Source organism: Gamsiella multidivaricata (genome assembly GCF_025024155.1).
Source record: "Gamsiella multidivaricata strain RSA 2152 chromosome Unknown BC939scaffold_6, whole genome shotgun sequence".
NCBI lineage: Eukaryota > Fungi > Mortierellomycota > Mortierellomycetes > Mortierellales > Mortierellaceae > Gamsiella > Gamsiella multidivaricata.
The window spans coordinates 409,971-435,948 of NW_026251714.1; the positions used below are offsets into that span (position 1 = coordinate 409,971).

The 25,978-nt window shown below is 49.3% G+C and overlaps 11 protein-coding genes across 11 annotated transcripts; 4 read left to right on the forward strand and 7 right to left on the reverse strand.

Moving 5' to 3' along the window:
* Window positions 1-80: 80 nt before the first annotated feature.
* BC939DRAFT_438713 (uncharacterized protein) lies at window positions 81-1,084 on the reverse strand. Its single transcript, XM_051553870.1, has 5 exons — window positions 910-1,084; window positions 771-816; window positions 594-628; window positions 447-479; window positions 81-307 (listed from the first exon to the last, which is right to left on the reverse strand). Exons 1-5 carry the CDS (start codon window positions 937-939, stop codon window positions 194-196), a joined length of 258 nt encoding a protein of 85 aa, XP_051416463.1. The 5' UTR covers window positions 940-1,084; the 3' UTR covers window positions 81-193.
* A 137-nt stretch (window positions 1,085-1,221) lies between these two features.
* BC939DRAFT_419592 (nucleophile aminohydrolase) lies at window positions 1,222-2,814 on the forward strand. The gene is made up of 5 exons (XM_051553061.1): window positions 1,222-1,509; window positions 1,629-1,835; window positions 1,967-2,113; window positions 2,247-2,454; window positions 2,576-2,814. The coding sequence occupies exons 1-5, from the start codon at window positions 1,352-1,354 to the stop codon at window positions 2,678-2,680; spliced, it is 825 nt and encodes a 274-aa protein (XP_051416464.1). The 5' UTR covers window positions 1,222-1,351; the 3' UTR covers window positions 2,681-2,814.
* BC939DRAFT_438717 (Phosphoacetylglucosamine mutase) lies at window positions 2,809-5,572 on the reverse strand. Its single transcript, XM_051553871.1, has 6 exons — window positions 5,361-5,572; window positions 4,864-4,981; window positions 4,187-4,729; window positions 3,956-4,079; window positions 3,700-3,860; window positions 2,809-3,592 (listed from the first exon to the last, which is right to left on the reverse strand). Exons 1-6 carry the CDS (start codon window positions 5,492-5,494, stop codon window positions 2,990-2,992), a joined length of 1,683 nt encoding a protein of 560 aa, XP_051416465.1. The 5' UTR covers window positions 5,495-5,572; the 3' UTR covers window positions 2,809-2,989.
* Window positions 5,573-5,944: 372 nt separating this feature from the next.
* BC939DRAFT_438718 (uncharacterized protein) lies at window positions 5,945-7,646 on the reverse strand. The gene is made up of 3 exons (XM_051553872.1): window positions 7,378-7,646; window positions 6,799-7,279; window positions 5,945-6,702 (listed from the first exon to the last, which is right to left on the reverse strand). Exons 1-3 carry the CDS (start codon window positions 7,602-7,604, stop codon window positions 6,070-6,072), a joined length of 1,341 nt encoding a protein of 446 aa, XP_051416466.1. The 5' UTR covers window positions 7,605-7,646; the 3' UTR covers window positions 5,945-6,069.
* A 1,087-nt stretch (window positions 7,647-8,733) lies between these two features.
* Window positions 8,734-10,227, reverse strand: BC939DRAFT_392371 (periplasmic binding protein-like I; the record flags this gene model as incomplete). The annotated part of the gene is made up of 5 exons (XM_051552025.1): window positions 8,734-8,977; window positions 9,105-9,291; window positions 9,389-9,538; window positions 9,657-9,931; window positions 10,073-10,227. The coding sequence occupies 5 exons, from the start codon at window positions 10,225-10,227 to the stop codon at window positions 8,734-8,736; spliced, it is 1,011 nt and encodes a 336-aa protein (XP_051416467.1).
* A 2,274-nt stretch (window positions 10,228-12,501) lies between these two features.
* BC939DRAFT_438723 (uncharacterized protein) lies at window positions 12,502-13,511 on the reverse strand. Its single transcript, XM_051553873.1, has one exon. The coding sequence runs from the start codon at window positions 13,086-13,088 to the stop codon at window positions 12,576-12,578; it is 513 nt and encodes a 170-aa protein (XP_051416468.1). The 5' UTR covers window positions 13,089-13,511; the 3' UTR covers window positions 12,502-12,575.
* Window positions 13,274-15,817, forward strand: BC939DRAFT_258494 (PIN domain-like protein). Its single transcript, XM_051551043.1, has 7 exons — window positions 13,274-13,699; window positions 13,871-14,060; window positions 14,176-14,437; window positions 14,537-14,863; window positions 14,982-15,241; window positions 15,321-15,479; window positions 15,603-15,817. Exons 1-6 carry the CDS (start codon window positions 13,459-13,461, stop codon window positions 15,367-15,369), a joined length of 1,329 nt encoding a protein of 442 aa, XP_051416469.1. The 5' UTR covers window positions 13,274-13,458; the 3' UTR covers window positions 15,370-15,479; window positions 15,603-15,817.
* An 875-nt stretch (window positions 15,818-16,692) lies between these two features.
* Window positions 16,693-17,884, reverse strand: BC939DRAFT_438726 (uncharacterized protein). Its single transcript, XM_051553874.1, has one exon. It carries the CDS (start codon window positions 17,698-17,700, stop codon window positions 16,819-16,821), a length of 882 nt encoding a protein of 293 aa, XP_051416470.1. The 5' UTR covers window positions 17,701-17,884; the 3' UTR covers window positions 16,693-16,818.
* A 932-nt stretch (window positions 17,885-18,816) lies between these two features.
* Window positions 18,817-20,577, forward strand: BC939DRAFT_438729 (uncharacterized protein). Its single transcript, XM_051553875.1, has 4 exons — window positions 18,817-19,624; window positions 19,738-19,789; window positions 19,872-20,033; window positions 20,207-20,577. Exons 1-4 carry the CDS (start codon window positions 19,022-19,024, stop codon window positions 20,536-20,538), a joined length of 1,149 nt encoding a protein of 382 aa, XP_051416471.1. The 5' UTR covers window positions 18,817-19,021; the 3' UTR covers window positions 20,539-20,577.
* On the reverse strand, window positions 20,578-22,521 carry BC939DRAFT_438733 (Metallo-dependent phosphatase-like protein). Its single transcript, XM_051553876.1, has 6 exons — window positions 21,925-22,521; window positions 21,667-21,756; window positions 21,244-21,553; window positions 21,065-21,153; window positions 20,866-20,974; window positions 20,578-20,755 (listed from the first exon to the last, which is right to left on the reverse strand). Exons 1-6 carry the CDS (start codon window positions 22,198-22,200, stop codon window positions 20,667-20,669), a joined length of 963 nt encoding a protein of 320 aa, XP_051416472.1. The 5' UTR covers window positions 22,201-22,521; the 3' UTR covers window positions 20,578-20,666.
* Window positions 22,522-22,544: 23 nt separating this feature from the next.
* Window positions 22,545-25,712, forward strand: BC939DRAFT_438736 (Pkinase-domain-containing protein). The gene is made up of 5 exons (XM_051553877.1): window positions 22,545-22,740; window positions 22,850-23,324; window positions 24,076-24,352; window positions 24,433-24,501; window positions 24,590-25,712. Exons 1-5 carry the CDS (start codon window positions 22,719-22,721, stop codon window positions 25,628-25,630), a joined length of 1,884 nt encoding a protein of 627 aa, XP_051416473.1. The 5' UTR covers window positions 22,545-22,718; the 3' UTR covers window positions 25,631-25,712.
* The last annotated feature ends 266 nt before the right edge of the window (window positions 25,713-25,978 follow it).

Sequence of the window (25,978 nt, forward strand, 5' to 3'; positions counted from 1 at the left end):
TGGATAACATGAACGGACAATAGCAAAAACACAACGAACTGGACTTCACACGCGAGGCATGGATTCTTAGCACTCGATGCGTTCTTGATAGCAGCAATCATGGTTGCTGTTGTTTTTCTGCAAGCGAATTGTCAATACTTTATTTACAATTGAAATCAATCTTACGAGAAAAAAGTAAAAAACGCAGTGTTCACTAGACATTCTTGTCATCAGCCAAACCCTCGCGGGCAGCCTTGCGTGCCAGACGTTCCTGTTTTAAACGCTCAACCTCATACAACAATTCCTTCTTATCAATTCCGGTTCGTGTCTGATGAACACGCAAGACGCAGGACAATTGATGAAAGAGAAGAGATGTTAACCGTTGCACTTGTTATTCAATTGACGACAATCCACACTCGGACGTGCGCTTAAAAAAAATGATACCGAACGTTGAAAAAGGCGCTTACATTGACAACTTCGGGAGCAGGCCAGAACTTTGACTAATTAGATGAGAGAGGGGATAAAAAAAAAAAAAAAAAAAAAAACGAAGCATGAGTATCGATTGTACGGCTGTATCCATCAAATGATTCTATCAAAATAGGGTCCCGACTTACGCCACGGACATGCTTGTCATAGAACTCGGGTGCGCCTAAAACAGTGGGTTCCGCAGTTGGACAGAGTCAGTCGTTCCGATATGTGGTATCCAGTGCTTTCTCAAGCGTCCACCCAGCAGTAAAACATTGTAAATCCCTATGGTCGACAAGAAACGTGGAAGGGAAGGCGGTCTTTACCAAAGTACACCATGAACATGACTGGTGTGAAGATATAGACACCGAACTATTGTCAAGGAAAGAGCCCTTGGTTAAGAATGACAGAACTAGAATGAATAAGGAGCTGATGTTAAGCAGATGGAGGTATGTGTTGCCATGCCTTGAAAACCTCGAGCCTGGGGCCGCCCATTGTAGTGTGTGGGTATGAAGCTGCGGGGGTGGGTGTATGTTGATGAGGGAACAAGAGCAAGGAAGGAAAGGACTGCGTGAGAAAGGAACCAGTCAGTCAGGGTTCTGGTCGGTTGTGGAGAACCTCGGGGCCGGCTGCACAGCGGAAACCACTTCTCCCGCGCGTGAGGGGTGTTTGGGAGATGCGACTGTTTCCAATACCATGACGTATCTCATTTCTTGACCAGGCTAATTTTTTGATCTCTGGAAGACGCGGCCCTTGGTTCGTGTGCTGGCGTGTTCTGTGACGCGTCCCCTTCCACCCCTCCACTTTCAGCCCTTTGACATTCAGTACCCATTACCCTAAACCCTCTTCACCACTCGTTGTCAATCACCCTCTCAGCTCCTTCACCGCACAGCAAACAAGAACCACTATGGACCACTTCCCAACAAACTGGGGAAACCCTCGCTCGGAGGACGTCGACAACTATAACACCTACCCGGTCGCATCCCATGTTGCTAAGGTGCCCCACAGTGTCACTCAAATCGCAGGTTATGGCCACTCTAACGGCCACCCTACATCTCATACCCAGTAAGCAGAAAAAAAAACAAGGACATCAAAGGACTTTCTTCGGCTATGTCGAGGCGCGTAATTTGGACTTTTATCGGGGAAAACTAATTGGTTTATCACGAACTGTCTTGACATGATAGACAGCCAGTGGTCACAGGAACGTCAGTGCTAGGAATCAAGTACAAGGGCGGTGTTATGATGGCTGCAGATAACCTGGCATCCTACGGATCTCTGGCTCGCTTCCGTGATGTGGAGAGGTTGCACAAGGTCACCGATTTCACGGTCATTGGCGCCAGTGGAGACATTTCCGACTTTCAATACGTCAAGCACCTCCTTGACGCTCAAATGTAAGCAAGCTCGCGCTGCAGCTGCCGCTTTGTTTTGCTTGCCTACCTCAGCAGGAGAAGGACCTGACCGCGTTTACTTATCGATCTCCATTTCGTTTTTGTAACCTCAAATTGGGCAACTTTTTTGATAGGATCAAGGAATACAACGCGGACGACGGCCACACGTTAGCGACTCCCAACATTTATGAGTATCTCTGGCGTGTCATGTACAACCGTCGCTCAAAGATGAACCCTCTTTGGAACACATTTGTGCTCGGAGGTGTTCACAAGGGCGAGAGGTAAGCCCCAGGAGCCCATGATCAATTGCAACGGGTGTTTGAATGCTTTACGCAGGAAAACACAGGAGAAGGAAGAAAGCGATGGGCCATCTAACGTTCTTTCACGTTTCGTTTGATCTTTCTTTTCTTTTAGATTCTTGGGAGCCATTGATTTGAAGGGAACGCCTTACCAATCAGCATCGATCGCCACTGGATTCGGATCTCACCTCGCTCAGCCCATTTTGCGCAAGGAACTCGAGACGCGTGGAGGCGAGGACAACATCTCAGAGGAGGATGCTGTCGAAATTTTGAAGAAGAGCATGAAGGTTCTCTTTTACAGAGATGCCAGGAGCATGAACAAGGTACGTAGGAATACACATCTTGACACTCTCAAATCACGTTTTTCAAGATCCGAGCTGCACGTTTATCATTTCTGATCTGAAAGCTGACAACCCATTGCTGTTCTTTTCTTCATGGTCTTAGTTCCAACTGGCCAAGATCACAGATCAGGGAGTAACGATTTCGGAGCCCATGTCCGTGGAGACAGAGTGGGCCTTTGCCGAGAACATTCGTGGATATGGCGCCTAAACTTTGTTCGTACCTACCGATACACACAACAACAAAATGGATGGCAGTGTCAGTGCCTTTCGCCAGCGAAACGCCAGAACGGAGGCAGGCAATGCAGTACCTCGCCAATAAACATGAACAAAATGAACCGGGTGCATTCTTTATGTTGTTATTTGCTGTTATCACATCGTCCGTGGTCAGATCAATGGTTGCGGCTGTTTATTTGAAGGCGCTGCACCAGTACCGTTGACTTCGATCTATTCTACAAATGAGGGGTTGGTAAGGAGGGGAGTTGGGCTGATTGAGAAGGCGGATCAACAAAAGGGTCTCTTAGATGAATTCGCGAGGGCGAGTTCCAGAGCCATTTGAGTTGTAGTCAAAGACCAATCCTCCGATCCTGAAGGCGAGCTCATCTGTCTCAGGGCGTGTAGCAGCCTCGGCATAGACGCGCACCACGTCTTCAGTGCCCGAGGGACGGACAAAGGAACGGCCATCTCTGAACTTGAGCACGATCGCGTCAATCGCCTCCTGGAGTCCTGCAGGCTCGACCAACTTGCGCTCAGCATCGACAGTCTTGAAAATGGAGCGGTCCTTGACCACGACCTTGACAAGGCGGTTGGGCAAATCTGTGTAAGCCTGATCCCAAATCTTGGGGGTCCACTGTCTCTGGGTCAGAATGGTCTCGACCAAGAGCAGGTCCGAGAACGCATCGCCGACAGTCTGGTTGATGACCTCAGAAAGCGCACGGAGGGAGCGGATGGCAACAGCCTGAGCAGGGCTTGAACCCTCGGCCGAGTGAATGGTCTTGAGAGCCGAAGGGCTGAAGAGAATAGTGCCGTGGCCGTTTGCCTCAAAGTAAACTCCGACGTCGTACTTTAAGGCCTCATGGTGCAGGTGCTTGACTCCAGTCGGGACGCAGGAGACTGGCACATTCTATAAATATATGAAAAGTGAGCCAGGACAGGAAGCGTTCATGTAAGCGACAAGAACGGCATAGATCGGTCGTTAAGTATTGACAACATTAAAATCAGCGGACGCACCAAGTTGTTGCGAAGGTATTGTGTGGATGCGCCGTTAGCGTATGCGGTCTGGACAACACCGACCGAGATCGAGTCGATGCCTGCTGCCTTGACAAGATCGATGATGTACATGGCAGAGAGTCCTGCAATTTTGTCACCATCCAACAGCTTGAAGGTGCCATCTACAGTTCGATCGTAAATAGAAATCGTCATTAGTGGCCATGATACCCGAACTGACTTGCTCTCACATCCATGGCACGAATAGATAGAGGCATACCGTCATCCTGGTAGTAGTAGACCAGGCGATCAGCATCGCCATCAAAGGAGGCGTAACGCTCCTGAGGTGCCAGCTTGAGACCAACAGGGGCGCGCTGCTGGGTCTTGACAAAGTCGGCTCCAGCCTAGGTTTTTGTAAAGAACAAGAGTGCGACGAGGGTTAGTCAGATCTCAGGAATGTAGAGGAAAAAATGTGAGGCAAAAGCCCAAGCAGCGGCCGTCGTAAACTCACGTTGAGGTTCAGCTTGCTTGCGTTATCGGTATCATCATTGACGAGTTGAACTGCAAGGGAGTCGCCCAAGTAGGGCAAAAACTCCTTGAACTTGGGAGCCCCAACACCGTTGGCGCAATCCAAGACGAGAGGCGACAGCTTGGTCTTGCCTTCAACAAGAATCTTGAAGGCGGCGGCCAACTTCTGATAGTAACCATCAGCGGTTGGCTCGCCATATGCCTCAGGGGTCCCGGCAGTGTTGAGACAGCGGACGATATAGTGGAGCTGAGGGGTGGTAAGGATGCTATAATCCGTTTCCTTGGCATCCAGCACCTTGAGGCCATCAGCAAAGGCCGCGACCAGGGCCTCACCACTTGGGCGGGTATCGCGTGCAAAGACGACGTGAGCGGGCTTGGTGAGGTCGATCTTCAAGGAGCTGACCATGGAGTGGATATAGTCGATCAAATGTTCGTTCGATGGAGCGTTGGCGAGTGCGGTGGCATGGGTCTCCCAGCTGCCCTCTAACATCTCGCCCAGGGGGTCAATCAGTTTGAGGCCATTGTCCTACGAATGTGAGAAAAAGTTCAGAACCAGATGCATCAGCTTGAGGGTCATGGCGCCGTGTTCTTGAAAACGGTCTCCATGGGGAAACCAGTACTCCTCGTCTTGAGCGCGTTCTCGTGCAAACAGCCTCATACCTCAGCGGGGTTGTGCGAGGCAGTGACCATGCATCCAATAACCTTGCCGTCCAGTTTCTTGGAGCGAAGGGCTGCCAAGATACCGAGCCGGAACATGACGGAGTCCAGGAGATTGGCCCTAGCGACAGCAGATGACAATAAGCATTGGGGTCAGCTCTCACGATGGTCTCCCCGTTCTGCACACCTAGAGCATTGATGCCGCATGATCCCCCACTCCCGCTACTTCCCCCCCCCCCCCCCCCCCCCCCCCCCCCTGAAATACGCATAGTTCGCGTCCCTCGTTCTCTCCTTGGCTCCTGGAGTGCGAATGCATCCTTAAACCCCATCCATTAAAGTGCTGATTGGCGCGAGTGATGGGGTCGTGGTGATGCAAAAGGCAAAGTCTTTACTGATTGCATCCTCCTGTCTACATTCGAATTCGGCCTGAGGAATAGCTGATCAGGCTGGAATGACATGACATACGCACAACAGAGGTGCAGAGGGAAGGAAGGTCTTACTTGGTACGAACACCGGCAGTGCCGTAGGAGAAGACGATAGCGTCGGGCTTTGGGTGCTTGTCCGAGAGCGCCTTGAGGTTGTCGAGGTTGATAGTGGCCATGATGGGGGTCTGTTGTTTTTCAGCGACGAGCATAGCTTTGAGGGGAGAAGCAAAAGAAGGTGTGCGCGTATGGGGGGTGTGGGAGAGAGAGCAATTGGAGGAAAGGAGAGGTGATTCCTCCCGTTTTAAATCAAATATCAGAAACTCAACAACGCGCGTACCTTGGCTGCCCTTCCTTATCCCAAGCTGCTCAATGCTTCTCAGCGATGCTGCTATCCCACCCCAGTTACTCGTCCTCGCCTTCTCAAGAGTAGGTGCAACCCTATCACAGACATCCGTAAATTAGCGCTACAGGTCATCCAAATGGACCACGCACAGCACTGCCTTGGTGTCGCAAGCCTAACCAAGGGCCTATTCTTCTCCTCCTCAACTGTATTGTTTCAACCTTTCTGATGCCCTCAACCCCCCCACCCAATACTGGGCGCACTATAAATAAGCATACAACATGCTGTTATTTTTAAGTAAGTACGAGAGCGCGAATCTAGCTCATTTATTTGCTGATGAAGGCCCGTCATGAAGGCCCTTTAAAGGATCCGTCTCTCTCCTGCCCTGTATCGCCAATAGTAAAGTACAGCTGATGATCAACCACTTCATTTTCTATCTTGTGGCTATTTTGGATGCGTATGGTCCGTAGGCGAGGATTGCGTCAAGGTGGTTCTTCCTGCCATTAATGGACGTTCAGGAGTACCAGAATCGGCGCTTGAAACACCAAGAGTCGTTTGTTGAGACGGTGAATCCATAAAAGCATACGGCCGCTCTATTTCATGGAGACTAGAACATGGACTCGTCGTGAAGGTCACCATGGTATACGAGCTAGCCGTGTGGCGATGCTGTTGAAGCTCGGACGTCGCTAGACCATAAGGTCCACGCGTCGCACGACTAAAGTAGCACCCTTCATCGCCGCTCACATATTTTGATCCATCGGATGTGTTCCTGCTGCCATGGCTCGAATATCCCATTCCAAGTGTCTGATCATGCTCACTACGCGTCTGGAATAAGTCACCGGATAGGTTTCCATCCGGCAGCATAAGAGTGGCATTGTCGTCATTCACAGAGGCAAAAGTATTGCCCTGCTTGTTCCCGAATAGACTGTGCCAGTGCAACAGACGCTCCTCGTCCTTGACCTGCAGCAGAAAATTGAATCGACCACAACCGATTACGCGAAGGATGTAGCTGTCTGGTTCTCGAGAGTATATGGACACGTCCTTGTATGTGTACGTACGCCCTGCCTCCGGTCTTCCCTGTATACAATAATAAAAAACCCCAGGGAAATGTCAGCCATTATCACTCACGAAACGCCATGTCACATTCCATTACGCGTCCGTTAGTATACTGACCGTCTCGAATGCAGTAAAGTGCTTATCGGCTGGAAAGAGAATGACGCGTCTCATGCACCAGCTCGCTAAAAACGGCAGGTACCGGTTTTGGAACTTGACACCCATGTACCCCAGATGACTTTCCTTCAGTGTGCCCGCTTTTGAATCCTCTATCGAACCTATGCTACCCTTCCTCGCACCAGGCGGGTATTCTCCGATAGTGCTACCGGCCCCGTTTCCATTTCCACTGACAGTATTGAGCCATGGTCCCTGGTTATTGAACAACCCGTCAAAGCTGCTGTCCTCCGCTCCATCCGAACTGGTCTGTTTGGCGTACTCGATCTGCGAGAATAGCTTCCAGAGTTTTGGAAGGAACATGAACATGAGCGAGACGGTCGTCCCAAAGAGCAGAACGATGTTCGTAAGAAAGAACTTTGTCAGGAACTGATCCTGAGGCAGGAACACAGTAGGCATCGCAATGCATCCTGAAAGGAGAATGTTACTAGGAAGAGTCGCCAAAGAATAAAAGATCCTTGGTAAGCATTATTTTGCCAATCATAACCACCAATGCCCTGCGTGCTCTGTTTCCATGGCACTTACTAAACCACAAACGCGATCTGTCTGCACTCATTGTAATTGGCGGCAACATTCCTGTTCTTGTAGCCGAGATATGTCGCCAGAAGAAGCAGAGCGGCATCGTACACAAACAACAATGCAAAGAACGGCGCGTTGTTTCCGGCTTGGCTATTGCAGTCCCAATATGTGGTAAGGTCCTCCATGATGATCTGCTCCAAAGTCGGTGGCGCCTTGACGAACCAAATCGACATAATAGTCTAGGCAGAGAAAATAAAAGCCGTTAGTCAACTCGACTCTTTTCATATATTCAGTGAACCAATTTTTCTGCGAGGAGCTGACAATATTGACATACCAGGTTAAAAATCAAGATGGTGCCGACGATTTTGAGCAAGTGCGAGTCTTTGATGACCTGCTTGGTCACATAGATGTTGTGGAAGATCCTGTAGACACGAAAGTTCTTCGCTACGATGTTGCTCACAACGAGGATGAATCCTACGTTCAGAGTAAAGGGTCGAACGATGCACACGAATCTATTCGGTATGTCCAAGCCCATGATGGCGGAAAAATAGAGAAAAATAAATCCCCACAGCTCTAAGCAGCAGAATAATGGGCTAAGCATTCAGAAAATGTGCGCAGAAGGGAATCGTTTCAGTTAGCTGCAACTTTTTTTTAAAAAAAAAAAAACTCGCTCCCATATCCGATCTCCAGAAAAGACGTCAATACCTCGAGGCCTTGATGACCTGTACGTCCTTGTAGACAACTACGATCCCCATGGTCATGAGTGAGAACAAGATGCCGAGGCTAGCAATGGCTATGATCACTATGCCGATCGAGGACCTAAACGATGGATTCAAGCTTCGCAAGGGTGCAGTATCAGATGGCGTGCGGTACGTTCCATCAGAATACATTGGCGGCGAGGAAAGATTAAGGACACCAGAATAGGACGTTCCGATCTCGACGACGCGACCCTTTTGGAAGTTGTAGAGAATAAAGTTGCTAGAGCAATTACAGAAAAAAAAAAAAAAAAAAAAAAAAAAGAACCCGTTAATTCTCATCGATAGATAGCGTCACACAAGAGCAAGCTGTAGCATAGTACAGAATCCTTACCCGTAGATAACGTCGCCGATTTCGTCAAAAACCATCGGCCCTCCAGGCCCTGTGTAGTTCGTGTTCATGTTGAGCGGCTTTAGCTTGTAACCAAGTTTTCCTGCGGCCAGCAGATGGAGTGCCGTCCAATTGCCCTTGACAGCATTCGCGAAGCCGTTCGCTAGGACCATCATGCACGAATATGCCTGTCTAAAAGTGGTTTGGAGCTGGTCAGCCATGTGTGTAGACACACATCTACACCTTGACAATGCTAGTCTTCCTACGCTTCGAGACTTACGCTTCGTTGCTCGAGATGTCTCTTTCGCCAGCATAGGGATATTCAGCAGGATCCAATGTTGCCCATCTATCCAGGAACTCTTCGTACGGAGGATACCCGCGTAAACGGAGCATGTTGTCAAACATGAACAAACCGTTCAGATCCATCGGTTTCAAGGTTGAGCCCTCCATGTCCAAGAGAGGCTCTGTCACCTGGTTAATGGTCAGCCAGACATAGTCCTTTGAGAACAGCCCTTTACGACTTGAATAACAGAGAGAGGGAGAGAGCAGGGATGCCGCGTTAGATGAACTGTCCGTACAAACGCGCCAAGCCACGTCGCTTTGCCTACAGACGCGCGTTTTTCACTGCCATCCATCTGGTCACATACACTGCCTCCATTATCAACCGAACCTGGGGGATCCCAACCGCCGCAACCAAGACAACCCGTTGTCCTGAGTCCTTTAAAGCATCCAGACTCGGCCCCACATCCGAGGACGTCCCCATCTCCCAAAAGGCGCGTCTGAAACCAACCGAGATGTTCTTTTTCCTCGCTTGTTGTGCAATGCTATCCATCACTGGAAAGGAAGAGTAAGAAAAAGAAGGCGTGAGATGAATAACAAGTCATCTGCGCTACATGCATGTTCAAGAACGAGAGTATCCATCCATCCATACTTTCTGATCCCAGTGCGTCTCCAGTGTAAAACACCGCGACGGTGCTCCATCCTCGATTAGCCACGAAATCGATCATGACGCGTCCAAACATCAACTCTGTTGGGATTGTCCTGAAAAAATATCCGTAGTCGTCCTTGCTTGATAATTGTGCTTAAAAAAATAATAATAATAGGGCCTGGGTATTAGCAAACGACCATACACAGCATCTAGTCTGTTGATTAATTATTATTATTTTCGTTTTTTACTTGGCAAAAAGACGTTCACATACTCGATCCAGCCGAATAAGAGCACTGCGGGATAGCAAGACGACTGGTCAACAGCGCAGACTGTACTGTGAGTGCGCTGCTAACGTCGCCAATGACGCCTGATACCCCGCCATCTGACTGCAGCAGCGACACTGTTGAGAAAATGGCCTGTGCTGCTCCCGAGTTTTCAGGGTCCCGTCCATTGAAAGAGTCCTTCAAAACTAAGGTGACATATGCTCCCGGGATCAGGCGCTTCTCGTTGATCTCGCTCACCGCCATCCTTATGGCTGAAGTCCCACTATTAGCATAGCAGCGGTACACGTTGCAAATCAAACATCAGTATGGATCAAAAGCAGCGTTGACAGCACGGCCACAAAATGACATATAATTTTTTTTGTCTCCCTTCACGCTCGCTAGATGGTGCTGAGAAATAAGGTACCTGTAAGCTAGCTGTTGAGTGAGGTTGTTTGGTAAAGAGTAAGGTAGCAATACACCGACTCTGATCTCAACCAGGCCTTCTCGAGATGTGACATTTGGAGTGAGATATAACGAATTGTTGGCGCCAGTCTTTGGGGTATAAGGAAATATCCGCATCGAGGCATTGGGCTGATTTTGAGGTAGGACAGTGGCTGGTTGTGGGTTGAGTGTAGGAAAGGGAGTGGGGACCGTTACTGCTGTTGTTGTCGGTGTGATCCCTGTCTCCTGTCTCCTTGCGAACGATGACTCTGGCACGTTGTGTGGGGTACTTGATGAATGCTGTGCATGCCATGACTGACGTTGGGAATAGGGCGTATTCACTACTATTGGACCGTCTAAATGACGAGATGGTACCGGGATCGGGTTGTTCGCAGTGCATGCGACGTGTTGAAGAGTCAAAAGAACGCAGATATATGATGCTGTGCACTGAATAGCCGACGCTATCCTCGAGAACCGCATGGTATATAAGATGAACGATACAGGCCAGAAAGACAATGAAAAGTGTGGAGGGTACGGGGAGCTGTTAAGGGAGAATAAGATGGCTTTAGAGTAAGATATGGGCCAGCAAAAATAAGATCGATAGTTTGGCGTAGAGATGGTTGCGGTGTAGCGATCGAGTACCAAGGCCCACGCTGATAGAAAGATTGGTGTGAACAAATCCTGGTGGACCGTTGGGTATGCTGTATTGAATAAAATGGAGTGCGAAGGTGTGATTTCTGGATGGAACTGAACGGTCTCTATGCGCGGCCACGCTACAAGCGAAGGATCGAAAGAAGTAGAGAGTAGGAGAGTGAAGGGACGAATGATAGTGGCACGAGCGTAACGAGGTTCAGCAAAGAACTTGTCGGCGTGTAATCAAGGGCATTAACCTTGTTCCAAGGATTACTGGGCACGGTAAAAGATATCAAGACGAGTACTATAATACAGAGGATTATGAAAATGGGCGATATTCAAGCGCGAGTGTATACACCTAGTACAGACGGAAGGAAGGAGGTAGTTCAGTCAAGGAAGTGCTTTGAAACGGTGCTGAAGATCCTAATGTGAGGATGCGGTAGCGATATTAGCTCCTGTAATTACATTGAAAAGAGAGAGTCTCTCCTTTGACGCAGAGGGAAAGAAAAGGAAGAGTACAGACTGCTCTGGTGGATCCGTTCCATCAATGATTTCGCTACAGCAAAAAGGAGTTCTTATGCAAGACGCAAAGAGCCAGGAGGCAGCACCGCAAAGGCCAAGAAAGAGCTTTAGCAACCAGATTTAGCAGAGGAGCCAGGGAGCCTGGGAGTCATAGAAAATGGGCGTTCGCATATAAACAAACCGAAAGATCTCTGCCTACTCGCTCAGCGGATGTGTACAGCTGTAAGGACAACAACAAATGCAGCATTCACTGAAAGGGCTGTTGCTTGTAGCAGAAGCTAACCCTCATCCCACTGATAACTAGTCGATTCACCTTTTTCATAACAACCAGCGTCATACGCTTGTATATCATGGTTGCCGCGGACTTTTTGGGTGCTTAAGCTACTTAGGTGTCTTCCATGCCAGCGTATGGATAGGAAATGCATGCATGCATGCAGCATAATGGATGTATATTAGATATGATCACAGTATTACATGGCAAATGAACGGAGGTGCTCCTTGTATGGCTTCAGGCCGCCTCCCTATTTTATAATGCATCGTTTTATCTATCGATCAAGGAAAGGGCGAGACGAAACATAACCATGCATGCATGCCAAAGTACATTCTCCCGACTTCTACGGATGCATTATTGATAGCCTGTGCATCCTACCCCGATTGATTTGTTGCTGTGCGTGCTGTCAGGCACCGCTCTTGGGCGCAGCACCTAGCAAAGACCGTCATTCCTTTGTCCACTCTCAGGCGAATGATCTTGCCCATGCATTATACCATGCTACCCATAGCCGTTTCCCCGGTCTTTGAAAGAACAGTCATCTGCATTCATGATCAGATAAGGGCCACTATCTCGAGAATGTAAACCTCCACCTTTTGTTTAGTTTCCGCTTTTTGGGGTCCTTGCCAAATTCAAACAACTTCGACTCTTAGCCTGTCTATGGTGCTCACATCCCTGCGATCGTCTTTGCCATACGAGAAAGTTGATGGCCGATAAGGATGCAATCTTTTACGGCGGGTCAACCATCATCGTTCATTCCTCTGTCTTCGTTGCTGTCCGCTGTGATTGAAAGAATTGCTATTGTATCCGCTTGAACCATAGCTCCCCCCTCATCGCTTCCCTGACTACCATGTCAGCGCTTTTCAGCCTCCATGCAGCGACCCTCTATTTCATGACACGTTAGGCAATTAGCTTTTTTTTTTTCTTTTTTTTTGAACAAAAAGTGCAAGAGAATAAAGCTTTGTTTTATTACTATCTGCTGCTACTGTTGCTGTTGCTGTTGCTGCTTGATCAACACTTTCTTCAGTAATAAAGTTATGTACAATGTCGTTTGATTTTTTGCTCACATATTCACGGCGACTCTCAGAACAAGGCCATTGTCAGCGCAAGACGTGCGAACCTTGATCTCGTACGTCTTTTGTTTCTCACCCAATGCCTTATACTCATGCCTATAAGGACTCCATCTCTTATGGGGCTTGTTCTTATCAGGCACATTCATATGCTCATTCGAGTTCAGCTCCTGCGTCTTTCGAGATAATCGGCGGCGGCGAGAGGAGGAGCCACGTCCCTTTCGATCAGCATCCGCAACCTTGGGACTCTTGGCTCTGTTAGTACCCTTTACTTGTTTTGTACGAACGGGTGTCTTCGCGTCATATGTAAGATGAGAGTGAACGGGTGAGAAGGAGGAGCGATGGTTCGTTTGACTGAGTTGGGCGCTGTCAGTTGTGATGGGTCTGGAAGGCTGCTCCGACTGCTCCGGCTGCTCCATGAGGGGGTGTGGGTCAATAGTACCGTCCGTGTAGACGCCCATGTGATCAAAGATCGACTCCTGCGGATTGAAACTCTGTAGTGACATGGAGCTGGTTCAGCGAGTCTTCGTTGTGGCTGTCCCGGTCCTGTCCCGACAAGTCGCTAAAATCAAGACCATCCAGATGGTTGAGATACTGCCCCAGAAATATCCAGTCCCCATCGACACTGCACTGCTCTTCGCTGCGGTTCATATTGTGTAAGAGTAGTAGGGAATAGATCACACCCTTGCGGTCAAGAGTAAGAGCAAGCGGAGCGGCGAAGAATTGCTATTAGAATAAAGGTAATGCAGCGAAAACACGAAAAAAAAAGAGTAAAGGAACAAGTTGACCTTTCAGGCATTGCTCGGTGCGAGAAGACCTGGCCGTGGGGACGCGGCAGGTCGCTGAAAAGAAGTCGAGAGGAAATGAGAAAGAGGGATGGAGAAAGACACTCGACTTGGCACTAATGAACAGCCGTTGTGGGAACGTAGTGGTGCAGAGGAAAGAAGAAGGATCCACTCGCGTTTGTGGCTCCATGTTAAGGGCCGCGACTTGGAAACCTACCCCTGTCCAAATGCGCATCCTCCCTCGCTCGCGCTAGATATCCCCTTTATATATTACATCCTCAGAACATTCCGACCGCCACAACCAGCACCAATGCCAGTACGACATCTCGACTGTAAGTCAGTCTTCACCGTCCAACCAATGACCAACAATTCTAGATGCAGTGATGCAGTTGAACACGTCGATAGCCAAAAAGGAGCGCCCTCATCGAATCGCGTCTGGAGTGGACACCACCGTGGAATCACAAACGACTAACCCATCACATTCTGTGCATTGAATTTGTTAGTCTACACGAGTCAGAAGAACCTGACCTTGGTCCAACAGCTGCCGATACTTAAGGATATTCGTCTGGGCATCGACGGCAACGTATGGCTCAAAAAGGTCACCCAGTCCGCATCGGAGCAATACCTCGCCGGCATCGGCGGCACACCTTCATGTTTGCGCAGAGCAATTGAGAAGGAACTTGAAGGCTTCAAGTATGTCGACACCCACTGGACGTTCTTCTATGTCGGACTCCCGGGCTGCTGATTCTGCTGTCACTACGTTCATTCGCCCTGGAACTCATCGAGCCTCACCTATGCTTTCTGTTAGGGCCGCCTCGATCCATCCATTGTTTGTATTCTCGGGATTGGCGCTGATTCGCAAGGATAAGCCCTACGTCAATGACGATGCAAGGATTTCAAAAAGGAACACCGCATGGGATGCCGTCAACTCTGGAAAGATGGAACTGGCGCTCTCATCCTGGAGCACGTCCTTTGTTCTTCCTCTGCCTGACCTGATCCATCTCGTCATCAGGATCTTGAAGGAGCACAACATCGACTATATCAGAGCACCTTACGGCGCTGGTGCACAGGTATGTCACAGTCGGCTTTGCTGCGCTGATCGTTGCAGAGGGCGTGGGAACAAGGACTAACGACCCTTTTTTTTTCCTCGTATGCATGACACCTCATAGCTAGTATATCTGGAACGCAACCCTAAGCAGATCATTCACGCGATCTATGCTGGCTCAGAGTTACTCATGTTCGACGTTGACCGCGTGATCACTTCGATCGACTTTACGAAGCAGACCTTCTCCGTCATCTCCAAAAAGGCCTTGCTTACCGACCTGAATCTGTCGGACGACCAGTTCCTGGACCTCTGCATTCTCGCTGGAGTCGATCACTGCCACACCTTCCCACCGCTTGCTACCGAGGGTGGCTTCGCGTACAAGAGCATCCACGAGTTGCAGCAGCGCGGAACTGGATTCAATTTTGTGAAGGCGTATGCAGATTCTCCACAGGTAACATGGGCGGACAGTATACTTTTTAAGCATGGGAAACAATACTGAATCGGAGGGTTTATCTGACGGATTGACAATCTTTTTTTTTTTTTTTTTTTTTTTTTTGTGGCGGTAATAGGTCAAAAACACCTATGTGGATCTGTTCTGCAGGATGCGATGCGCTATGCGACACCACCCAATTTTGACAGATGAGGGCCACGTTGAGCCGATGAACGTGAACCAGGCGCCCTCAGATATCCACGAATTCATCGGATACCGTCTTCCGGATGAAGTCTATTACTACATCTCCCGGGGCGTGGTCTCGGATACGACTCTGAACATTCTTCTCTGTGGATATGGCGCGGAATTCTCGCCCCTGTGCAACGGCGAGACGAAGGAGTACCGCAACTTTTTGACAACGGACATCATGAAGATCAAGGCGCAGATCATGGCATTGACCAAGTCCCATCTGAACCAGTTCTATGATCGAAAGATCTCGATCGTACACTGGTACGATAACAACGTAGCGCCTTTGGAACATGTCATCAAGACGGATACTGCTCCTGTCAGTGTTCAGGATATCTCGAACTGGAAATCGGGAAAGCAATCGATTGAAAAGGAGCTCAAGAAGGCGGAAGTATGTTTTTTTTTTTTTTCTTCCTTATAAGGCGCTAATTTTTACATGTCGATCTCAAGGGTACCCTTTCGTGCGCTAACTGTAGTATCTCTGTTCTAATCGTCCTTTTGCTCCATCCATTAGATCAAAACTCCAAACTACTCCTTCACGCTGGGCTTGGTCACGAACCCATCCGACGCCGCCTCGACAGTGTTGGCCAAGGGCACCGACAAGCCAGCCCCTCTCGCGACCCTCGCAGAAGTCCAGACCCGTCACCTGTCCAAGTTGCTCCAGCTTCGCTCGTTCATCGAATCCTCGCACCAGCCCTCTGCTTACGGTAAGGCCATCGTTGAAGCCTTCAAGGCAGAGACAAAGGCACCGGCAGAGTTCCAGGATGCGTTGTTTATCGCGCTGGAGTTGGTCAGGGCAGAGCTGTTGACGTCCAGACCGTACAGTCACAATTATACGAAGAAGGCTGTGCTGGAGGATGAGGCTGCAACAAAAGCGGTCCGTCTTGTTTCTAGAACTGCCAGCTTAATCAGTGCGCGCTTCAAGGTAAGATAATGAAGAAGGAGAAGGAGAGGGAGAAGAGCCCCCCCCCCCCAGATCATCCATTTGAGGCGGCTGTTTTCGTTTTCTCTACAGCGTTTCTTTTGAATGGGTTGCTTAATGCATGCCTCAACCTGTTTATTGTACACCGACATATAGGGCACCAAGCCGTGGGCTGGTCCGTTGAGCCGTGATCTGCTCGCATTCAACAGCGTGAACAAGGTTTTGACACGCAACCTGCGCCATCTGAGCGAATCCCTGATCCTGGAGATGCTGCTCGCGAACGAATGTCAAAAGGACACACTGGACTATTCCGAACTCGCCACCCAACTCCCCTTCGCGGTCGAGCCCTCCACAGTCCTCGGGATCTTGGTCAAGGAGTATTTGGAGACCTCGGCCCTGAATGCCGGAAACACCAAGGACCAGGTAGTCCAGCAGGTGGAGGAACATATTGGGGCGACCTCGCTGTCGAGTCTCGCGGAGGGCGTGAAGGAAGAGTTGAAGAGGGGGTTCGCATTCTGGGAAACCTTGATCGATGCAGTCAAGTCCTTGGGAGCTGCGGGTGCGGTGAGCAAGGAGTTGGCGCAGGAGTTCCAAGACGCGAACAGTTGGATTCAGACGCGCAAGATTTAGTGATCTTTCATAAAGACAAGAAAGCTAGATCGCTTTTTTTTTTTTTTTTTTTGGACTGTGGTTTATTGTCGCGCAATATCTATGTTTACAAGTGCGGGCGATGGCCGGGAATTCTGAGATGGGTATAAGATGTGCGAATGAACAAGACACGAAGAGAGAGAACACCACTCCCCGTCGCTTAGGCGCCCAAGGACTTATTGCCCTTGGAATCCTTTGTGATCTTCTTCTGCTGCTTCGTAATCTGTAGTACCCGGCGTTGATCTCTCTCGTCCAATTTCCGCTCAAACGCCCGCTTCCACTCGAGCGCATCCAGCTTCTGACCGAGCGCACTACTTTTGTTGCCCTCGGACTCGTCGTCAGCGCCTTCATCGTCATCGACCTTGAAGTTGAGATTGTGCTTGAACCGGAAGTGTTCGACTAGAACCTCGACACCCCTGGTGAAAGAGCACTGTCCAGGGCCGTGATCAAGGTCGTCATTCTCGTCTTCTGAAGTGGTCTCCGAGTCGGATGAGTCTGAGAATGCCTCGTCCGAGGGAAGGCGATGGCGATCTGCGCGCTTGTTGGACCGGTTGATGTTGAAACGCTTCTTGTTATGCTTTTTGCTCTTGCGATCTGATCCCTCGGAGCTCGAAGTGACCGAAAGTCCTGAACCATGCGAGGCTTTCGTGGCGAGTCTTCGTCCCTGGATGCACGAGGCCGTCTTACATTCTGACTTGACCACGTTGCCATGGTCGCTGCCACTGTCGGTGTCATGTTGCTGTCTCCGACGGTGCTCCCGCTTCTGTCGGATCTTCTGCTCTTCGTCCCAGGTACCATTTGCGCCGCCTCGGTTCTTTAGCTTCTTAAAAACGTAGTTCCGAACGTTGCGATCGCGCTGTTTCTGCAGGACCTCGGCGCGACGTTGTCGATGGATGTCGTCTTTGAAGAACTCTGCGTCGGGCGATGAGAAATGGAACAGGTCGACGGAGGTGATGGTCTCGTAGTCTTGAAGATGACTTGGGGGTGAGGTGGAGAGGGAGAGGCCGTGGCGAGGGTGGGAGAAGGAGTGGAGGACGGTCATGTAGGATTGAAGGCGGGCTTGTTGGTGTTTGGATAACTTGATGGTGGAGATGGTGATGGAAGTTGAAGGAGAGTTGTTGGACAGGGCTGTTACTTGTATGATGGATTGTTCTTTGCTGATGAATGAGGAGTGTGGAGAGAAAACGAACGCCTCTGGTGGGTTGCGTATTTATGGCATTCATAACACTCAGCATCCGCCCACTTCCCCCCACCCATGGAACATGTCTATCGCTGTACGAAATCAATGCAATAAATATAGTTCGAACCTTATTTTCCCGCAGCACTGCGGCGGTGTCTGCGGGGTGACGGCCATCCGCAATCGGAATAAGATCCAACGACGACAGATAAAATGAAAAAAAAAAAAAAAAAAAAGTTCTCGCCCTGGACGTTTTAAGCTCCAGACATCATAGCAAACTAGTGTTCCTTTTACAAAAATGAAGACGCTTTAAGAAACCTGATCTTTGTAAATAATAGTGAGATGAACGCGAATCCCGACCTGTTTGATACGCCTTTCGAGGAGCGGTGGTGTCGGGGGTTTTTTTGTCTTGTTCGTTTTCGCGGCGTGGACAAAAAAAAATTGGTGGCAAAACCAAAATCGGTCTGCTGCATAAGTTTAATATGGGCACTCTGGATGTTTCAGGGCCCCAGCTTCCATAGCAGGCATGAGTTGACGCGCCAAAAAACAAGGGCATTTCATTAAAATCAGCCAACCTTACATTGTGCCCTCACCCATTACAGGAACACAAAAGGGGACATTTGTTATTGAGAGAGAGCGTATGTGAGAAATGACGAAAGAAGGCGCGCATGGAATGGCTGAGGACACAAAGCGAGTCTAGGGGGAGGTTGAACTGCAGAGGAACTTCACCAGTCGTTGGGAAGATGGGCGTGCAAGACCATCAACAAAGCAGCAGGGCAGCAAAGGGATACTAATGACACACTGCTGCGAGTGGTCGCTGGCCATGGTCCGTCGTAATCATATCGTTGGTCGCGTATGGGTTTGGTCACTGGGTCATCAAAAAAGGGGTTCACTCCTACAGTGCCTGCCCCTGCCCCTGTGCGGAGTCTTACATCTGTTATATAAGCACCACCGCATCACACACCCTCTGCGCACACACTCTTTCCTTTCATTCTCCCTTTAACTCCTCTCCACCCGCCTTGAACAGTTCCTTCGGTCAAGACGACTCCTACGTTTCCTTTTTTAATGACCTCTGCTTCTCTTTCATGACCATTTCTTACTACCATCCCCATCGATATCACAGCACCGCTCTGTTACTCTATTCTTCTATTCTATCTCTGTAACCTATCCTCATTCTCTTTCGTCCATGGATCCAATTATCACTTCAATGTCCTCTACCATCGATACCCACACCGATATCCATGACCAGCAGGACCATCGCTTGCCTACTGCCACTGCCACATACCACTACAAAAAGATCAACATCCCTCTCGCCTACCCCTCCGAAGCCCTCAGGGAGCAATCCATCGCCCCCAAAGCATACATCTACCCTCCACTCATGTCCCCCTCCGACGAGTTCTTTAGCCCGAAACAAACCACCGCGACCTCTCCTACAACACCACAGCCGATTAATATCCCACAGGGACAAAACCGTACTGAAAGAGGTCTGGGGCGAAGAAACAGTTTGCCGGTGAGATCGAGTGTAGCGACGAAATCAGAATCCCTGCCGACGCTGTCGGAGATCTCTTCCTTGCCCTCACCGCCGTCGTCGCCATGGAAGCGGTCGAATAGTTTCGCGAAGTCAAGACAGAATCGAGCGGCGACCTTGATTGTTGATGAGACTCCGTACCCGGATCTGCCAACGGATGTGAGGTCGTGGACGAGTGGACATGTAGCCGAGTACCTTGGGTATAGTCTGAGGCTGTATCCACGCGCCATTACCGAGGATCTGGGGAGATATGTTCGGCGGGTAAGCTACTTATCTGTTAAAAGTGGAAGGGAAAAAAAGTTAGCGCTTGAGGATATGAGAAGCTGATCAGTGCATTTTGCTTCTCCTATTTTTTTTTTTTTTACCTTGTGTAGACTGCACACTTGACGGGCGCCCAGTTCATTGATCTTCGTGAGGAGGATCTTGGTAAGGTTATCTTTGCTGAGCTTGAAGAGGTGCTTGAAGAAAGGACGATCGTTAACCATTGTTGAAATGGGATGTTTAATAGAGAGGATGCAGATCAATCTGAAGTGGAGGTCGATGATCATGAAGGCTGTGGAGATGCTGCGACGCCAGACACTTCGCGCCAGTCGCGTCGATGAGCTGAACTGGCAGGATGGGTACGACCCCGAGAAGGATGGATCCTTGCCCAGTCCGAGTGTGCATTCCTGTAAGTCAATCCTCGTGTCTTAGATAACCTTAATTTTACTCACAACGTGTCTCTCCACCCCCTATCCCTCCTTACCCGCGTGCATCACTGCAGGGTCATCTTTACTCTCTCCTGACAACAGTCTCCCTCCTGCTCTCTCACACTTTCTCATTCACCTCATCCACTCACAACAGCAGACGAAGATCATCCCTCGTCGGTTCATCACTCTCCATCCGCCACCACCGAGTCGGAAGCCACACACGTCCAAGAACACACCACGACCAGTACAAGTACAAGCATCAGTATGGACAAGCAAGTTGCTTCCCACGAGCACCAGGAGATCGACGTGCAAGAGCTGCGACGTGGGATTGTCGAGGACATCACCAGCGTGCTGCTCTCCTGGAAGAAGGACCAAGAAGCCCTGGCCAAGAAGAAGGTCGAATCTTCTTCCCACACTCTCGGCTTTACCGAGGGTGTGGTCATCGGAGGCCTCATCGTCGCCTTCATGATGAAGTTCTCTCGATAGTAGTCCTCTTTCTTTCCACGCACATGCAGTATATGTAAATATTTTTATTTAGTCTTCATCAAGATTATTGTAGAGAGAGAAGAGAAGCGTCGTGTTTAATACACATAAAGTCCCAGCCTTGTATGTTCCTACAAAAGTCGCTTTCCTCCGGGGTAAAGAGCATAGATGTTTTCCTTGCCATCCTCCTCGATAATCTCAAGTGCAGCCAAATGTCCACCTATATCGCATGAAATGAGAAATACATCGGTTTCATCTTTAGTTTGCATAGAGCGGAGGAAAAAAGCCATTGCCATCATTGACAAAGTTTGAAAGCGACAAACGACATACCATAGTACTTGCTGATGCCGACGTCGATGACCATGTAGCCTCCATTGCAAATCGACAAGATCTTTCCGGTCCGGTACTGAGGCGTATGACCAGAAATAAGGCGATTCACCTAGAGAATGATAACAAGAGAGGCAGTGTAAAAGGTCAAACCATAGAGTTTATATCAACACAATAGGCTGACAATGAAGCGAGGCATTACCCCGAGCGCCTTCTTGACTTCCTCGACTCTCTTACAAGTCGCTTCAATCCCACCCTCCTCTGTGGCGTACGATCGACTCCAAATGGGACCTATATTGGTACCAAAAACGCAGCCATTAGAATAATCGTCGCCTCCTCAATCGCTCATGTCCTTCAAGCAATTGGGTCCTTGATATATACCCGTTCCCTGAAAAACCGGTGCCCGATAGTTCGATTTCCAAATAGCTTCCCTCGTCAGGTCATTCAAAGTCTCAACACCGAGACGCGCCCATTCAGGCTCCATATCGCCGTGACTGAACACCGTGTGCCCGTTATGAACATAGGTGATATTGAAGTTGCTGTAGATCATCTTTCCGAGCCAGCCAGTCTTGACATCCCAGGCTTCCTTTCGCTTCTGTCGTCCGCCAAAGGAGGCATAATCCTCTTCAGTGACGTAGCGCAGATCCTGACCCAAGTTCATCACCTCGTGGTTTCCGTACACGTTGACGACCTATTTGTGTTGTTGTCGTCGTTGTAATGGAAGAAGAAAAATCAAAATCAATCAACTTGAAATGGATGGGATGACAAACAGGACAAGAGCAAGTGATCAAGACACACTATTACCTTTCCGCCAGCTTCACGGGCTTGCTTGCGTAGCTTGTCAAAGAGATTATAGACTGCAATGGTGTCGGGGCCACGATCGACGATATCACCCTGGTTGAGAAATCGATTCACGTCCGATCGTCGTTCGTTCATGATTGAATAATTATTCGGACATAGATTTGTCGAATAGAAACAATGGAGGAAGTGTGGGAAAGTTTCAATTGAGCGACGTTGCTCCATCCCAGGTATTATTATTTTTTTTTCCGCTGAAGTACGTACAGTTTGCACCAGAGTGTCTTGTCCACCGGACCAATTGCCGTAGTCGTCGATGACCTTGGCCAGCTGTAGCACTGCAAGTGTTTGGGGCAGATCACTGTGCAGATCTCCGACGGCCACTGTGCGCCTGGTTGTCTTTGTGAAGGGATGCTGGTTGCCGTTGGTTTTGGCGTTGGGAGTCGTGGACGTAGCCGAGTTGGTGGTGGTGGTGGTGGTGGGCTGTCTCCAGTAGAGGACCAGTAGGCACAGGAGTGCCAGGAAGAACGTGGGCCGTAACATGTATGGCGCGTGCTATGAGGGACACGAGACACGGAACACAAGGAAAAGAAAGAAACAAGGGCTCAGTCGGATGCGTGCACAGAAGGGAGTATATATATATACATATATACAAAGAAGAAAGAGAAAAGAGAAGGAGATGGAGTGGTGGTGATGGTGATGGTGGAGTGGTGGCGATGGATGGAAGGAGGATTGAAGAAAGAGGCTGAGGAGCGGGATGGGGGAAAGGAACTGCACGGGAAGGGGAGGGAAAGAGAAGGAGGGGGAGGAGGGACAAACACAGCAGCAGCAGAGGAAGAAGAACACTTCAGGGGGGGAAGAGGGAAGAGGAACGAATCAGACCGAGGCAGAGCACGTTGTTCGGATATAAAGCCAACCTGTTATCCCATCTCTTTCTTTTTTTTTGCCCTTCCTCATCGACTCCACCCTCATCACCTTTCCTTCATCACCCAGCCAAGCACACAGTCAACAATCCCCAACACTTACCCTCCTTCCCTTCTAGCCGCTCACTATCGCTCAACATGTCCTGGTTGCACTCCAAGAGTAAGTCCGTTTCCTCGGGATCTCGCCTTTATCTCTTTCAAAAGAATGCCATGCAATGACCATCGTTAACATTCCCACCCTTCACTCCCTATCCCTCCGCCCTTCGTAGAACACAAGGAAAAGGAACGCGAAAAGGAAAGGGAAAAGGAGGCCGCTGCCCTGTCCGCAAACTTCAGCTCCTCGCTCCAGATCAAGTCCCCATCTCCGCCAACGAATCCTGGAAACGGTCTGGCTCAGGCACAACCCTCAAACACCAACATCTCGGGTCAAAACTTCAGCAGTAATAACAACATCAGCAACAGCAATAACAACAACAGTGGTGCACCCCCAGGAACAAAGAGCGGGCTGCTTATCATCCGCGTCGTCGAGGCCAGAGGACTAACTCTTCCTCCCGGATCCAGCAACCTTCCATTCGTGCCAAAAGATCAGCAGGAACAACAACAGGCAATCACCAATAACCGCGAATCTCTCCAACGCAAATGGTGGTTGCCCTATGCCGTCCTGGAGTTTGACAAGAATGAGGTTCTGATCGACGCTCTCGGTGGCGAAGTGTCCAACCCACTCTGGCAATACAGAGCTCACTTGTAAGTCGCTACGAGTCCATTATCGTGCCATGTCATCGCTATCCTAGTGAGGTTTTTCGTTGAGCGTGGTGTGCGTAGGAGGGCATGCCCACTCTGGACCTATTATTACCCCCAGTTCAGGAGCAGTCTGCTGACCGTCGCACTTGATAGCCGACAGAATCATCAGCGATATGCACTTTTCTTGTTTGGGCACAGCAATTCCAAATATTCAGGAACAGGAAACAAACAGGAACGCATGGAAGCTATATGAATTACAACCTACCAAACATATTGGCTCCAACTATACGTCAAAGGGGATTTCATTTCATTTCATTTTTCATTTTTCATTTCCCAATCTCAACTTTGTTTTGGGTATCTAAAATGCGAAGAAAAGATGTGGAGAGCGTATCCGGCATGGGTCTTTTAACCAATATGAGAGCATGGTCCAATCTCCACCAGTGTTGTTCAATACTAAAAATGCCTCGCGCTTGAGACAGATGGCTCTCTCACGCTTGGCAGACTTATTCCTGGTTCGGCTTCCGGTCCAATATATGCCCGCCACAGATGTATTGTGTCTTGATCAGGACACTGGACATGACATGGATCATTTTCACAGGATCGCTCTTTTTCCCACCTCACACAACATATTGCGCTCGATTAATATGACAATTATCGATGAGCATACACGAAGAGCATATGGATCCATGTTCTATTTTGATAACCACGTCATGCTAACGCTTGCACCCCTATGCTCTTCTCTCAACCACTATAGCGACGTCTCAAGAGAGTCGGATGTTCAACTTTCGCTCTATATTCGCATCCCTGATCCCAAAGCATCTGCATCCGCAGACTCGAAGTCTGGCGACCTCAAGGAGGGCGATACGTCGAGTCAGGATGTGTTTTTGGGCAATGTCAAACTGGAGCCCCGCTGGGAGGAGCAGATGCAGGATGATTGGTTTCCTCTTCAGGGCGGCACTGGAAAAGTTCGAGTCCAGTTGGCATATAAGCGCGGCAACGTAAGACGTCGGCAGATCAGGCACTCTAAGAGTGTGCGTATGCCTTTTTTTCTGGCAGCTCAACCAAATTGATACACCAACATAACTAACATGAATCACATTTGGGATAATAGGCCAACACACCCTTGACCATTGATGCTTTCGATTTGCTCAAGGTGATCGGCAAGGGCAGTTTCGGCAAGGTATGATATTTTCCAACGCTCAAACTTACACATATCAAGTTATCGAGCCTTGTAACTGACTCTAGGTCCTTTTTATTATGTCCAATAGGTTATGCAAGTTCGGAAGCGCGATACCTCCCGAATCTACGCCATGAAGATCCTGCGTAAGGCTCATATTATCTCACGCAGTGAAGTCAACCACACCCTTGCCGAGCGCACTGTCCTTGCGCAGATCAACAATCCGTTCATCGTCCCACTCAAATTCTCATTCCAATCGCCTGAAAAGCTGTATCTCGTCCTTGCCTTTGTCAATGGAGGCGAGCTGTTCCACCACCTGCAACGCGAAGGCCGCTTTAGCGAGGAACGGTCCCGGTTTTATGCTGCAGAACTGCTCTGCGCACTAGAGTGTCTGCATGGATTCAATGTTGTCTACAGAGATCTCAAGCCCGAAAACATCTTGTTGGATTACACCGGTCATATTGCGCTCTGTGATTTTGGACTCTGTAAGCTGGGCATGACCGAGACCGAGACGACAAACACATTCTGTGGCACACCCGAGTATCTTGCACCCGAACTACTCCTTGGCCAGGGATACACAAAGACGGTGGACTGGTGGACGCTCGGAGTTTTGCTGTATGAGATGCTGACGGGTCTGCCACCGTTCTATGACGAGAACATTCATGAGATGTACAGGAAGATCTTGCAGGACGAGCTTCGGTTCCCGGATGAGGTCTCGCCCGATGCTAGGTCGCTGCTGACAGCGCTTCTAACGCGTGATCCGAACCAGCGATTGGGCAACAATGGATCGAGCGCAATCAAGCAGCATTCATTCTTCAAGCCGATTTCGTTCCCGCATCTAATGGCCAAGAGAATCCACCCCCCATTCAAGCCTTCGGTCTCGTCAGCAACAGATACGTCGAATTTTGACGAGGAGTTCACGAGTGAAGAGCCACTGGATTCTGTGGTCGAATCGTCCTTCCTGAGTGAGACTGTACAGCTCCAATTCAAGGGCTTTACATATAACCCTGCACAGGATGGTGTCTTAGGCGCTAGTATGGTAAACCCTGGTCTGGGTGCTTCTGGAGGCCATGGATCGAATGGAATGTCTTCGAATCGAGGCAACGGTGCAGCAGGACACCGGGAATACTAGACCTGAACTGAACTGCTGAACTGGACGCATTTTTTTCTTTCTTTTCCAACACGGCATAAATAAAAAAAAATTAGAACAACGACAATAACGTCCGCATTTGTCTAGCTGCACTTTTACAATGGATATGCCATAGCAAAAATCCATGGGCCTCGTTTTTGCCACCAATTTCTTTCAGCTTCTGTGTGACTGCTATAATGTTCATCCTTCGTCTCTGCCGCAATGGCTCTGGAGCTGAGAGCACCTCGCCAGCGACCACAGATAAGTACTCTCTTTCGAAACGAGCGCCTGCGGACTAAGAAGAGACTCAACCCTGTTTTTTTTTCTTTTCCTCCGCGTGTGCATGCCTCC

Bases quoted from the DNA above. Each gene is read 5' to 3' on its own strand.
- BC939DRAFT_419592 (XM_051553061.1), top strand. From the start codon at position 1,352: ATGGACCACTTCCCAACAAACTGGGGAAACCCTCGCTCGGAGGACGTC. The intron at 1,836-1,966 runs GTAAGCAAGCTC...CTTTTTTGATAG, and splicing joins CACCTCCTTGACGCTCAAAT to GATCAAGGAATACAACGCGG. The intron at 2,455-2,575 runs GTACGTAGGAAT...TCATGGTCTTAG, and splicing joins ATGCCAGGAGCATGAACAAG to TTCCAACTGGCCAAGATCAC.
- BC939DRAFT_438717 (XM_051553871.1), bottom strand. From the start codon at position 5,494: ATGCTCGTCGCTGAAAAACAACAGACCCCCATCATGGCCACTATCAAC. The intron at 4,080-4,186 runs GTGAGTTTACGA...ACAAAAACCTAG, and splicing joins CAAGCAAGCTGAACCTCAAC to GCTGGAGCCGACTTTGTCAA. The intron at 3,861-3,955 runs GTATGCCTCTAT...ATCGAACTGTAG, and splicing joins CTACTACTACCAGGATGACG to ATGGCACCTTCAAGCTGTTG.
- BC939DRAFT_258494 (XM_051551043.1), top strand. From the start codon at position 13,459: ATGGAGAAAGACACTCGACTTGGCACTAATGAACAGCCGTTGTGGGAA. The intron at 13,700-13,870 runs GTAAGTCAGTCT...TGAATTTGTTAG, and splicing joins GCCAGTACGACATCTCGACT to TCTACACGAGTCAGAAGAAC. The intron at 14,864-14,981 runs GTAACATGGGCG...TGGCGGTAATAG, and splicing joins CGTATGCAGATTCTCCACAG to GTCAAAAACACCTATGTGGA.
- BC939DRAFT_438733 (XM_051553876.1), bottom strand. From the start codon at position 22,200: ATGTTACGGCCCACGTTCTTCCTGGCACTCCTGTGCCTACTGGTCCTC. The intron at 21,757-21,924 runs GTACGTACTTCA...TTTCTCAACCAG, and splicing joins AAGACACTCTGGTGCAAACT to GGTGATATCGTCGATCGTGG. The intron at 20,756-20,865 runs GTATGTCGTTTG...CATGCGATATAG, and splicing joins CGGCATCAGCAAGTACTATG to GTGGACATTTGGCTGCACTT.
- BC939DRAFT_438713 (XM_051553870.1), bottom strand. From the start codon at position 939: ATGGGCGGCCCCAGGCTCGAGGTTTTCAAG. The intron at 817-909 runs GCATGGCAACAC...CCTTGACAATAG, and splicing joins CCAGGCTCGAGGTTTTCAAG to TTCGGTGTCTATATCTTCAC. The intron at 308-446 runs GTAAGCGCCTTT...CGTGTTCATCAG, and splicing joins CTGCTCCCGAAGTTGTCAAT to ACACGAACCGGAATTGATAA.
- BC939DRAFT_438726 (XM_051553874.1), bottom strand. From the start codon at position 17,700: ATGACCGTCCTCCACTCCTTCTCCCACCCTCGCCACGGCCTCTCCCTC.
- BC939DRAFT_438718 (XM_051553872.1), bottom strand. From the start codon at position 7,604: ATGTCGATTTGGTTCGTCAAGGCGCCACCGACTTTGGAGCAGATCATC. The intron at 7,280-7,377 runs GTAAGTGCCATG...GACTCTTCCTAG, and splicing joins CAGATCGCGTTTGTGGTTTA to TAACATTCTCCTTTCAGGAT. The intron at 6,703-6,798 runs GTCAGTATACTA...TATTGTATACAG, and splicing joins ACTTTACTGCATTCGAGACG to GGAAGACCGGAGGCAGGGCG.
- BC939DRAFT_438729 (XM_051553875.1), top strand. From the start codon at position 19,022: ATGGATCCAATTATCACTTCAATGTCCTCTACCATCGATACCCACACC. The intron at 19,790-19,871 runs GTAAGGTTATCT...GATGTTTAATAG, and splicing joins TCTTCGTGAGGAGGATCTTG to AGAGGATGCAGATCAATCTG. The intron at 20,034-20,206 runs GTAAGTCAATCC...CACTCACAACAG, and splicing joins CAGTCCGAGTGTGCATTCCT to CAGACGAAGATCATCCCTCG.
- BC939DRAFT_438723 (XM_051553873.1), bottom strand. From the start codon at position 13,088: ATGTCACTACAGAGTTTCAATCCGCAGGAGTCGATCTTTGATCACATG.
- BC939DRAFT_438736 (XM_051553877.1), top strand. From the start codon at position 22,719: ATGTCCTGGTTGCACTCCAAGA. The intron at 22,741-22,849 runs GTAAGTCCGTTT...CGCCCTTCGTAG, and splicing joins GTCCTGGTTGCACTCCAAGA to AACACAAGGAAAAGGAACGC. The intron at 24,353-24,432 runs GTGCGTATGCCT...TTGGGATAATAG, and splicing joins AGATCAGGCACTCTAAGAGT to GCCAACACACCCTTGACCAT.